At 40.2% G+C, this 12,549-nt stretch overlaps 1 protein-coding gene across 3 annotated transcripts in view; it reads right to left on the minus strand.

The window, feature by feature from the left end:
- Window positions 1–12,549, minus strand: part of Graf (GTPase regulator associated with FAK) — a 63,205-nt gene that overhangs the window by 3,000 nt on the left and 47,656 nt on the right. Inside the window, exons 3-9 of one of the 3 annotated variants that reach the window (XM_064680777.1) lie at window positions 12,353–12,526; window positions 2,073–2,288; window positions 1,911–1,982; window positions 1,796–1,847; window positions 579–865; window positions 187–517; window positions 12–117 (exon numbers count right to left, since the gene is read on the minus strand). In XM_064680777.1, coding sequence (XP_064536847.1) covers window positions 12–117; window positions 187–517; window positions 579–865; window positions 1,796–1,847; window positions 1,911–1,982; window positions 2,073–2,288; window positions 12,353–12,526 — 1,238 coding nt within the window. Of the gene's footprint in view, window positions 1–11; window positions 118–186; window positions 518–578; window positions 893–1,795; window positions 1,983–2,072; window positions 2,289–12,352; window positions 12,527–12,549 lie in introns of all 3 variants that reach the window. The other 2 variants (XM_064680776.1, XM_064680775.1) reach the window with 2 other exon arrangements.

A 12,549-nucleotide genomic window follows, 5' to 3' on the forward strand; every position in this document is an offset into this window, starting at 1 on the left:
GGTTTACTCACTCAGTCAAATGCCTGATGACCATGTCCAGCATTTCAAAGTTTGGCTGCGGCAGTTTGTAGACCAATTTGTGCACCTCGTTGACGCGCTGATTGAGGCTCTCTTTCTCTGTGAGCGGAACGAGAGAGAGAGAGGGGCATGAATAGGGCATAAGGTCTATACAGTGTGAACTCTTACTGGCTGCCTCGATGAAGCCGCTGTGATAGTGATAGGTCATGAGGGGCTCGTTCAGATTGCGCAGATACATTTTCAGGGCGCTGGCAATGGTGTTGCTCTCCATGAGATCGCGATATTTGTCATCGGTGAATACATCATCCGTTTCCTTGCGCTCCATGCCGAGGGAGAGCAGTTTGTTGATTTTCGTGCCGACGCCGCTTTTTCTATAAATGCCCTCGTCCTCGAGACCGCGTCCCTCTAGAACTTGGATACACCGACGCACAAACATAAAGCCAGTCTCATCCAATTGATAGGCCTCATTGGCCTTCATTTTGCCGGGCACCAGATATGTCTGCAACAGGGGATTGAGATTGTTTGAATGATTGATGATTGTTTGAATGATTGATGCTTACCGGCTCCGTGCCATCCATGGCGCTCAGCCAGGAGCGATGGTCCTTCTCGCTTAGCGCCTGAAATGTGTAAACAATGCCCGGCTTCTCCTTGAATGTTAGATCGAAGCAGAACCTCTTCTCGAACTCGGAGGCCCGACGCTGGCACGAGAACAGTGTCAGCTTCTCGTCCTCACGCGCCTCGGGTCGCGTAAAGCTGTGATTCATCTGATTGAACTGCAGCATTGTGAATTCGCGCTTTTGCTTCTTGAATGTGCAATAGTATTTCGTCCATGTTGCTTTAAAAGGCTCTAAAAGTGAGATTTTCAGAAGGGAACCTAAGAATCGTTTGCAGTTTGCAGATTGCAGTTGACAGGCAGTTGATATCAGTGTGTGGTTGTGGTTGATTGATTGGTTGATTGATTGGTTGGTTGGTTGGTTGGGTGGGTGTTGTTTGGTTGTTTGGGTGGATTTTTGGTTGCAGTGTCACAATTGCAGTTGATACCGAAAGCACACGGATTAGAGATCACAGAATTTCCCAAAAACAAAGGGGGTTTTTTTTTTATAAAAAAAATTTTGGGGGATAGAAAATAAATAGAAAACAAAAATACACACAATAAGAGTAGACCCATAAATAATTGGCAGTGTATTAGTGCAGAAGACGGGTTGTTGTTAAGATTTCGAAAAAAATAGATCGTTAATGGGCCGATTCGATAGTTTTCGATAGACGGGCAAACAGGGAGGAGCAAAACATTTATCGTTAGATTGAATTAAGCAACAGCATAAGACAACATTTAACATTTAAATGACTCACAGCTAATGTCATTGGCAATGAGTTGGCAGTCTCTTGTCAGGCTAACAAACAGTTTAACATGTTGATAAATTCACTTTAAACAATTAGTTAGCTTGTCAAGATTTGTCAGACAGTTTGTGCTATTTGTTAAGTGTTTGACAAGCAGTTTTTCCCCATGTTAAAACATCATAATGTATTTCAACTTTCTGTTAGCTAACATGAGCTTGATTTGAACTCTGCAAATACGTTCAAGCCCTTTTGTATTTCATGATAATCAAATAATGCTAGATGTGCTGCACTTGGCGGCAGTCGCCTTTCTTTTTGTAATGTGCATGGAAATTGTTTTTCTAATTGCTTTGAACTATGAATTAACTGGGATGCTGCCTCATTGCGAATGACTTAGTCTTTTGCCGATATTTTGTGCGATTGTCACAGTAAAAAAACTCACTCTTTTCCATCAAAAACAAATAACCGCGTTTGGTGAAAATCTCATCGGACTTCTGTAAATGAAAATGGCAAATTGAAGCTTTACTAACATTCTGCCAATGTATTCTATCGCTTACCGTACGCTTTTCCATGTACTTGGTCTTTAGTTCGGTGACCTTTTCGCTAGCTTCCTCAAAATTTTCGCGAGTCTGCGAAGAAACGTACACAAAAAAAAAAAAAAAAAATGAATTAAAAATATTATTTCGTAATTTGAGGATAGGGGGAGGGGAGGGAGTTACCTTTTGGACTTTGTGCCTCAGATCCTGCAGATAGTCGCGATGGTCTTCGGCTTGCTCGTGGGCGGTGTGATAGAATACTAGCCAGCCGGATATGAAGGCCAGCAGTATTTCGACGAATTCAAATTTGATGCGTTCCTGCACTTCCTGGATGCGCAGCACATAGCTGAGCGACTCCTGTATGTATTCGCGCTCATGCATGCCCAAACTGGCATCGGCCTGGAGAAGAAGAGGCGGAAACGGATATTCGTTGGCATTAAAATAATCATGGATTTATTTAAATATATATAGATATATATAATATGTATGCTCATATGCTACAACTACAACAACTACAACAGTTGACCAGACAGACAATTGGAAATGTTGCACCCTGACCTTTCCGGGCCGGCATTTGCGTCGGTTTATGGCTGCACAGCTGTGTGCGTAGGTGTCATTGTGCGTGTGTGTGTGTGTGTGTGCGTGTGTGTGTGTAGGTGTTTTAATTACGCCCACGCCCACACACACACACACATAAGTTGGCCAAACTTTTCACTTGCCCAATTTGAGACGACCCCGCCCGCCAAAATTACCGACGCATTTGCACGTAACAAATGACATTTAGCATTTCGCAGCTTCCTAATGTATATATAAACATATATATATATATATAAATACGTATTAGTGTGTGTGTGTGTGTGTATGCAGATTGGATTTCAAGTTCAATTGAACTTTGATATTTTATACGGCTGGCTAAGCACAAATGCAATCGACGTGCACACAATTTCGTAGAAAACATCTGACGTCTGCAAAATCTCTAGAACCCGCACAAAATGTCATTTGACAGTTTTTGACCTTTATGGAATTCGGAATTGGAATTGGAATTGACATTTTACATTCGACATGTCACAAAAGCTAACGACAGATTTTAACGGAAATAAATAGCCAAAGAGCCGGCATTATCAACGAATGCAAATGCAATGGAGCCCTTTTGTTGACCTTTCCGCCTAGAGAATTCGAATTGTATCAGCAATTATTTCGAAAATATTGAGGTAATCTTGATTTATAGAACTATATATATTCTATCGCTGGCATATTTACACTATATCATTAAGTGTACACAGACTTGACTGGTTGAACGCTTTTTCTTTTCAGATATTTTCACAGATCTAAATCCAAATAATTCTTATTTATTCTCTTAAACAGATATCATTATCATCAGAAATATCAACTGCAGCGAGTTCCGTGCATATAGTTTTACAACAATTTGATTATATTTGCTCAAATTTGATGAAATAAATTAATTGTTATAATTGTTGTTCTAATAAATTTAATACAATAGTTGAAAATTGAGATTTAAAACGAACGCTGTGCTATGAGATAACATGCATGTTGACTGTAACATAAGATAACATGCATGTTAACTGAAATATGAGATAAAATGCAGGTTGACGGTAACATAAGATAACATGCATGTTAACTGTAACACAAGACAACATGCATGTTAACTGTAACACAAGATAACATGCATGTTAACTGTAACACAAGATAACATGCATGTTAACTGTAATTTGAAGATGTTAACTCTCATGGTATCTTAAATATCTCTGCTATCTCTTGGGCGAAAAAGCCCTTCATTATTAATAATACAGGTGGGAATCGAAGAAAGGACTTAGCTGTTGGCCTTTAATGTCTAGGACTTTAGCAAATAAAATCAGTAAAAATTTGGAATTTCACAAGAGAGTTTCGTATTCTTTTTGAGTTACACTCAGGGGCACACAAACACCTGTTAGTGGCCACACATACACATATACACACACACACACACAGACACAGACACACAGTGGCAAGCTCGACGCGCGTTTGATTAGGCGGTTGGGCTAGGTCCTTTTTTTTTTGAATAATATTTACGACATGTGCAGGATTAACGCAATCGCTGCTTAGCGAGGACACTTACCACAAATGCAAACTGACGCCGCGCACTGCATTTTCTCAAAAGAATTTGAGCTCTTTGCTGCAAAGGCGCGACAGTTCTCTTAGCGTGAGTTTTGCGTAGGTTCAATCCAAAAATATGAATTATTCTAATATTCTTCTATTCGTTATTAACTAAGAAATAAGACAGGCAAAGCCAGGGGCTACGCCTTTGAGTACTTGTTTGCAAATTTATTTTTTTTCGTTTTTTTTATGGAATTTTTCTAGAACGCTTTTAGGCGGCCACACAAAAACTTTGATATGTTGCACACGCACTTCCTTGTTTTGCATTTATTTATTAGTTGTTGACGTTCTCTCAATATATATATTCACATATTTTTTTAATTCTTTCTCTTATCTATTTTTGGGCAATTTCAAGTGAGTAGTTTTTTGGACATTAGTTTTGGCTGGACTGATTGGCGCTGCGGCTGCTGCTGCTGCGTGTCGATTTAATTTAGTTTTTAGTTATTTTTCCACGCATTCCTGCCGCACGCACACACGCACACACACGCACACTCACGCACCCATACAGTGGAAGCTGAGCGTGCGGCGCGCACACGAAAATGCTGCGCGAATTTCGTTGCTCTCATTGTTGTTGTTGTTGTTGTTGTTGCTGAGTATTTCGCATTTGATTGCCAAAAAATCGGCAACAACGTAACGAGAAAAAAAAACAACAGCAACAACAACAACAACAGCTCCAGCTCCAGCTCCATGACCAGCGGCAGCTGTGGCCCTCCTGTGCGTGGGAGAGCGCCTGCGCTTTTCCTAGCCTCCTTTTGTACGCAGCTGAGCGTGTTGACAAATAACAGGGTATATGCGCTTTTTAGCTCATTTCGAAATCGCAAAAAAAAATAAACCCTTTTAAGCTTTGCAATATTGAAAAGAATATAAATATTTATAAGCTAACTCGACGTCCTAATTCTATTAAAATATATAAAAATGGAAAGGTCGCCTAAAATCAGCATTCAAAATATTTAGATTTACATAAAATTATTCATTTAAATATATACTTTATTTTTGTCATAATTATTCTTACTAGCAAAAGTTCGATCTTTGAAAGCTATGAAATTTAAAAACAGTTCATAGAATTAACAACAATAAAGAAAATATATAACAAACAGCTGTAACTGTCTGTTAGAAACAGGACTTATAGAGACTATATATTATATAGACTATATACTTCAATATATTCACCTATTCTGTGAATTTCACTTAAGAAAATAAATTTACTTGTAAAAGCGGAACAGAATATTTTGGTATTTTCCTTGTTCTTGCTTCAGTTCACGATTCGAACCAATTTTTTCATTTTACATCCACAAACCTAGGTTTTGTTTTTGAAAAGATTCGGTTTAAACTTAAAATGTTGACAGTTTAGCCGGCTTTAGGTCTAGGTTTCGTACTGAATAATACAAAAGAATTTGTTTTCCCTTCTGTTTTTAGATCAGTTTCAGTTCATTTATAGTTATTCTTCAATAAACGAATATACATATCTCTGTATGGCATTAGATTTTTATAACAAGGTTTATGCAAACAAGTGAAGTAAAATTTGAAACCCTCGAAAGTATTAAGTAGTACTAAAATTAGTTACTCTTATAGTTTGACTACGAAATAATTTAACTTCTATACTTAATTTAAAGACTCATTGAATTTATCGAAAATGATTTTACATGTAACCTGCAGAAATTATTATGGATATGTTATTGAGAGAATAAAACGAAGCTTTTTCTTTAAAAGGTTCGGCTAGATTTAAGGCTACTAAGATTCGGCTCAAGATTCAGTTAATAGTCAAAAAAGAAACTAGGAATTGCCAGTTTAAGACGCTCCATAGAGTTTTCTGTGTGGCTTGAACGCTTGGAGGATTTGATTTGATAATAATTGAATCGATCATGAACTCAAAAGTTATTTTTATAAATGTATTATAGGTAGTATAAGTATTCTTATATTCTGATTTTCTTATATACAGCGAGTCTTTCAATTGTGAATGTATTGTTTACGGGTTTTAAACACGGAAATGAGGATACGGAGACGGTGCAGATATAACTTTTTACGCACACGGATAAATCTAACACATGTACATTGATAATAAATGCGTTTGTTTGTATCAACTTTGAGAACAATCTAGTCGGCCGAGTGGAAGCCGCTTATAACAAATATGAGGAAACAATTTTGCACTTGTGTGGCACTTGATAAAGTGGCAAATTACATGCTGCAGCCAGAGTGTGGCAAGTCATGTTGCTGTTGCCGCAAGTCGTAGTAACTGCAACAAACGACATATAAGGGTCGTTTGTGTCAACAATAACAAACAGTGCCACACACACACACACACACACACACACTTACACACACAAAGGCACCAGCTGCACACACTCAATGTAGCATACTTTTGAGCGCAAGGTGCTGCGCGCAACCTCGTTCTCTTTCTCTCGCTCTCGCTCTCTCTCGCTCATCGCCTTTTCCTTGTGGAAAGCACACGAAAGCTCTGGCAAAATCGTCTGCTGTGCACTTATCGATTTAAGTCATTTTCAAATGTATCGATGTATCGATAACACAAAGTTTTAAGAAAACTATCAACTTTTTTGCAGCTATTGAGTTTGTATAAAAATACAAATCACATGCATCAATAACTAAGCGATTCTTCTAGATATTGACTTATATTTACATAAGAATTTATTACTTTGCAGCTTTGATTCAAAAATATATCGATAGGCGGCTCAAGCACCGCAATTAATTCGCGTATTGTGCTTGAAAGCTCTGCTGTCTTGGAATGTCAGCTTTATATATGCACACGTGCCTCGTGGCCTTGTATATGTATTGTATGTACGTGAATTGGAATCAACCCGCAACCCCCCCACCCCCTCGACAGAAGCGCATCGCTTTGGCATTTTTGCGTGGGCCAAAAATATTTTTGTTACTGTCTGAACTTTTCGCCCACATTTGGCGGCCGGCGTGGCCGAAGGTGGTTGTAACTAAATATAGATGATAGCTGCTATTGTGCCTGCAGATACAGATACAGATACGGACACGGATACAAATACACAGTTCCAGCTATAGATACAGATACGTCCTGTGTGTTAAAATTAGCCGGCGTCCAGCGCGAATGTGCGCCAATTCTGACATTTACGAGTGGATGCTGCGTGGGCAGCTCCCAAAAGGTAGCCCTAAAGCAAATGCGAAAGCTTTTCCTTTTTCCAACAATTTTCTTTCATTTTGCCTTGCTGCCAAAACGGAAATTGCCAGCGAAAATGTTCGCAAGCCGGCACACAGGTGCGTCCACCTGCAGCAGCAGCTTAAGAAAATGCTATTCCAGGTTGGGAGACGACCCACACAACCACCCAATAATCGACCCAACCCAACCCAACCCCCCATTGAGAACCGGGCAACCCAAGACGCATTTTCGCACCCTTCTGTGCTGACAATCTAACAAAAGCCGGCAGCCCACGAAAAACTGCACGAGTAAAATTTGATAAGGCACAGACAACAGACAACAGACAATATTCACATTCACAATCACATTCACATCTCATTCACTTCTTTGCGAGACGACGCATTACCTTAACGAGCGGGCGGGCGGTTGGCAGGCGGATGTCGGAAAAACCTGGGGGTTGTCAAAGAAACACATAAAGTACAGTTACTTAAAGTCAGTCCAGATGAAAAGCTGAACAAAGCATTTGCCCGAAATCTATCAGGGAAATGAATGCAATTCTCTAAAGATAAGTTTAGGTTTAGCTTAAAGCTGATGCTGGAGCCGAATTTGATGGCAACAATTATGAGAAATTGATTTGGCCATACTATAAGTCGAGTGAAGCCTCGACCGTCGTGAAGTTCTTGTACACTCGAGAGGAGTGTACGCGTAATAGAGAAGGGATGGATTTGGTCTGATTCACATTTGCTTGAGGGAATCAGTGCCAACAAGTGGGATGTCCGACTCTAGGAGTGTTCGTTAGAGGAGTTTTCACTGCCAAAAACTTGAAATAGAATAAAAGAAAAACAATAGGTGTTTTTCCAATTTTCTTTAATAGATTGTATTCGGCAAACTTGGAAATAAAAACAGGATGGCCGCAGAGAAAAGTGCACGACTCTAAAGCTAATAAATGTTCTAGCTAGGCTTTAAGTACCGAAAACTCCATTCAGTTTTTGTTTCTTTTCGTTCAATTTATTCCACTAAAAATGTTTTTAATATGGTTTGATCAATATAATGTTTTAGGATTGCATTCCAGAGGAGAAAAGATTGTTTTTTTACGAGCTCGAATGAGGTAAAATATTTGTTTGACTAAAGTCTAGTTAAGTTTCTTAATGCTTGTACTAAAATGTTGGACTACAAATCTTAGCCTGACAAAAGAAATTTCTATATTATAAATATATTTGTTATTATATATTTAATAGAGAACTGTTGTTTTTCAATTTTACAGTGTTTAAACCGTTGTTTCTCTCTCTAAAAAACAACATATTAAACAATTTGGAAAGCAAAAAGTTTCCACAATTCTATAGCCAGAAGAGAAGAAATGTTTAAGGCCAAAAGCCCAAAGCGCAAAGCGCATAACTTTCTAAGCCCTTGTAGCTGTAGCTGGGCTCAGTCAGTAGCCCATAATAGGCTTTACATTCTAAACCCTTCTGGGAGACGCTGGAAAAGCGCATTAGCAAACTTTGGAGCGTAAAAATGTTTAAGCGGAAAAACAAAAATAATGGAAGGAAAGCAGAAAGTATCACAGCTTAAGAGGAAAATAATGAGTGGCACACAGAGAGAGAGAGAGAGAGAGAGAGAGAGGGTGATGCCTTTGGCGGGTAGAGATTGCGGATGAGGGGTATGTGTGTGTGTGTGTGTGTGTGTGTGTGTGGGCGGGGATGGTGTAAGGTGTTGCAACAATGACAACGAAGCGTGACTGATAACAAATTGTGGTACTTATGCAGAATGGTCCGACGGCCAAGCGGCCGGCATGGAAACCGGGAAACCGTCACAAGGGTGTGCAAGGGGGTGGGCAGGGGTTGCCAGGACATGGAAACAGGTACATGTCAGACGGAGCCGGCCAGCTTAGTGGAGGCCGCTCGAGAGCGGACTACGTGACACGCATGCCAAGCATTGAAAATCAATATAACAGCCGCCGCACATTGCAACACACAGAGCTACAGCTAGAAACCCCCTAAATCCCTCCCGTCACCCTAACTCCCCTCTCCATGTCCAGCGCCAACTCCATTGCCAACTGCAAGCACAGTTAAAGTTCGGAACAAATGCCGGCAATTGGGCAGCCGGAAAGACATTTGATTGATTTCAGTTGCCGGCTTGATTTTTTTTTTTTTTTCAAGCGCTTCCAGGCAGTTGGGGCTAATCATGCCCAACGACCAGCTGGTGGGGGCAGCTCGAATCGGTCGGTCAGTCAATTAATTGATTGATTTGCATTAAATTTCAACTAAATTAAAGGGTTGTCCAAAAGGGATCATGTATTACTTAAGTACATACTATAATACACACTCTGGAACGGAGTGCAATGAGAGGAGCTCATGGGCACAGAGAGCACGACATTTATTTAGTTAGCTCATGTCCGCCATGGTCACTTAATTTGCCTAATATCATGATTCGGGAAGCTTTGACAGCCTCCTCCTACTTAAGCTATAAGAAAAGTGACCATGGAGGACATGTGAGCAAAAGTAAGGTGTGTAAGTGAAATAACAATTAAAAGTGTTAAGAAAGCAGCTGATTAACTACGATAGCTAGTTATTAATGCTAGAGTACAAATAGTCCTCCATGGTCACTTTAAATGGTTAGTCAGCTAAGGCCAATGGGAAAGGAATAGGGAAGGAACTGTAGTAGCTGTAAAATGAAAGATACTTGATCTGTAGATACTATTCTAAAAAATTTCACGTCCAATTTGGTGACGCAAAACAAAAAACAGGCTTCCGATATCGATTTTTATCGATTGCTTGGTAGCGGGGCAAATGATTGATTATCGAAAACAAACTCGTACTGCCCGGGCAACAGGAGGAGCTTCATTTGAAGACTCTAGCATAGGTTCGGACGGACAGACAGACGGACTTGGCTAGATCGACTCGGCTATTGATGCTGATCAGGAATATATGTATATACTTTATGGGATTGGAGACGCTTCTTTCTGCCTGTTACATACCTTGGCACAAAACCATTATACCCGTTTTTACCCCTCGTCAATGGGCATATGCAGCTCTTAAGCAACGTGAGCAATTACATTCGATAGTTTAGTGTCCTCCATGGTCACGTTATATGCACAGCCAAAATGGCCAACTTAATTAAAGAAGTATATTTGTGTTTATAAGTAATTTCGAACGAATGATTCGCTATTAACAAGTACCCACATCCATATATTTAGCAACATTTCATGAATGAATATGCTGCACGGATAATCGACCCAGTTCCGTCCGTTTGCATCTGGCTAGTCTTTCCGAGAACGCGTGCCAATTGCAGAGCAATTACATTAATATGCAATTAAACGCTGCCGATGGCAGCTCATCCCGGCGTCAATGCCGTCGCTGCATGTGGCATTCTGGCATCAATTGGGAATTGGCTAGGTTGGGGATGAATGCATCATTAGTTTACGCAGAGCACACCAGAGGCCAGGCGCAGCCTGTTTACATTGGCCGCATTTCGAGAGGAGCACAAATTTAACTGTGTTTACTTTGAAAAGTTCAAAAGCATTGCACGAGTGGACCAGATGATCCACAAATTGGATTGGCGACCGACCACACAGCACGTTGCAGTTTATTGACCCCTCAGGCCTCAACAAAATAAGAAGAAGCTGTTCTTGGGTCAACAGACATTCGATTGGTCAATGACTTTTTCGGCAGGTCCTCGTTCACATTTATATAATTATCTATCTAATTTATATAATTAAGTGTGCCTCTGTGATTGTTTATCTAGTTGGAATATCTAACTTTTGCTTTATAACAAGATTTTTCCATTTAAAAGTTTTGCAAGCAGTTTTTATTATTTTAAAAGATGTTTTTTTAGCACTCGTGTATTTTTTAGAGTGTACATACTTTAAAATGCATGACCGGAAACGAGCTGGCCACAAAATGGCGGCTCGGTGCGCGCATGTCTGGCCGGGGCAATATGTAATAGTTATTTCAGCCAGGATCAGGGGCAGGTCAGGGATGCGGACGTGGGCCACTTGTGGCCAAAAAGCAAACCCATTTTTGTTTTTTTTTCAACATTATTATTGTGCATGTAGCTGCTGTAGCAACCAAACGCCCACACACACACACACACACGCACACACACAGGGACACATTATGTGCTGTGCCAGTTAAAGTTGGCAGCCAAACCAACCGCAAAAGTCCAATCCACCCAGCCAGCGTAGCCCGCTAGAGGGCAGAGTAAATAGCAGCAAATGCAACGATTGCATGCCACAATGTGTACACGAATTTGTAGACTATGTACAGTGAAGATTGCCTAAGGGAGCACAGGCTGTTGGCTGGCCAAATTGAATTCGCCAAGTGCAAAAGCGAGATTCAAGCTCATATTTGTGGGCAGCTGTTAGGTTAATATTGATTTAAAAAGCGCATGAATTTAGTACTCTATCGATTCTCCCAGCATTTCATTAGAGACCTCTCCGAATTCCAATTCGGAATCCAATACGAAAGTTAATAAAAGCTAGTTTATATTCCAGTGGGAATCAAAATCATTAGATATAAGTTATCTATCTACCATTTCTTACGGAGTCGGAATTCGGAACGGAGCTAAGCCCGAATACCTCAAGGAATATTTGTGTTTACCATTTTGTTTGACTTTATTCGGAGTCCGAAATATCGTAGTAATCAGAGAAACATTATTAAGCACAGGAACTTTTATAGACTTCTAAAACTATGTATCTACATTTTTTTTCACATAATTGCGGACTCTGAATTTGAAATACAGCGAGTTTGATTAGTTTTTCTTTTTATGTTATTTGTTTCGAGTATCTACTGTACATTATATTGATGCAATTTGACGTAGGTCATGGAACTTTGCCACGTTTTTTTTTTTGCTTCTTTTCTAGTAAAACTCTTCTATATGCATTGTGCAAGTAGTGGAAATGCGACCAGACGAAAAACAACTGTTGGGGCCTTGGGGTAGGTCCTGGGGGTGACTGGCAAGCGCAAGCCGAGGGACACGCTAGGATCAAGTGCAGAGCATGGCAGTTGGTTGGGGCTGGGGTTGGGGTTGGGCTAGATTTTTGGCACAACTTCAAGTTGCAATTTGGGCAAAAACGAAAAGTTGAGCGCAATTTGATTCCATTTGTCTGCCTGGCAGTTGTGTGAATGAATGAATGAAATTGGGAAATTCAAGACCTGGGGCTGTACTTTACTTTACTTTACTGTGCACTCACCTCTTGTATCGTGTTCTCTGGCTTTTTGGTTGACATATTTAGGAAGCGCTCCTGCGACTGACAGAACTTCTCAGTCTTCTTGTCAAATTTCTTTTTGTTCTCCTTGACACCGCCGATTTGTTTCTTGCGAAAGTCCTCCAGCGATTCAATGATATGCTTGTCCGCCAGAGTTAACTGAAATGGGAAAATTGAAAAAT

Source organism: Drosophila montana, unplaced genomic scaffold (genome assembly GCF_035044405.1).
Source record: "Drosophila montana isolate Dmon_TW-CO22-7 unplaced genomic scaffold, ASM3504440v1 contig_2178_1, whole genome shotgun sequence".
NCBI classification, from domain to species: Eukaryota; Metazoa; Arthropoda; class Insecta; order Diptera; family Drosophilidae; genus Drosophila; species Drosophila montana.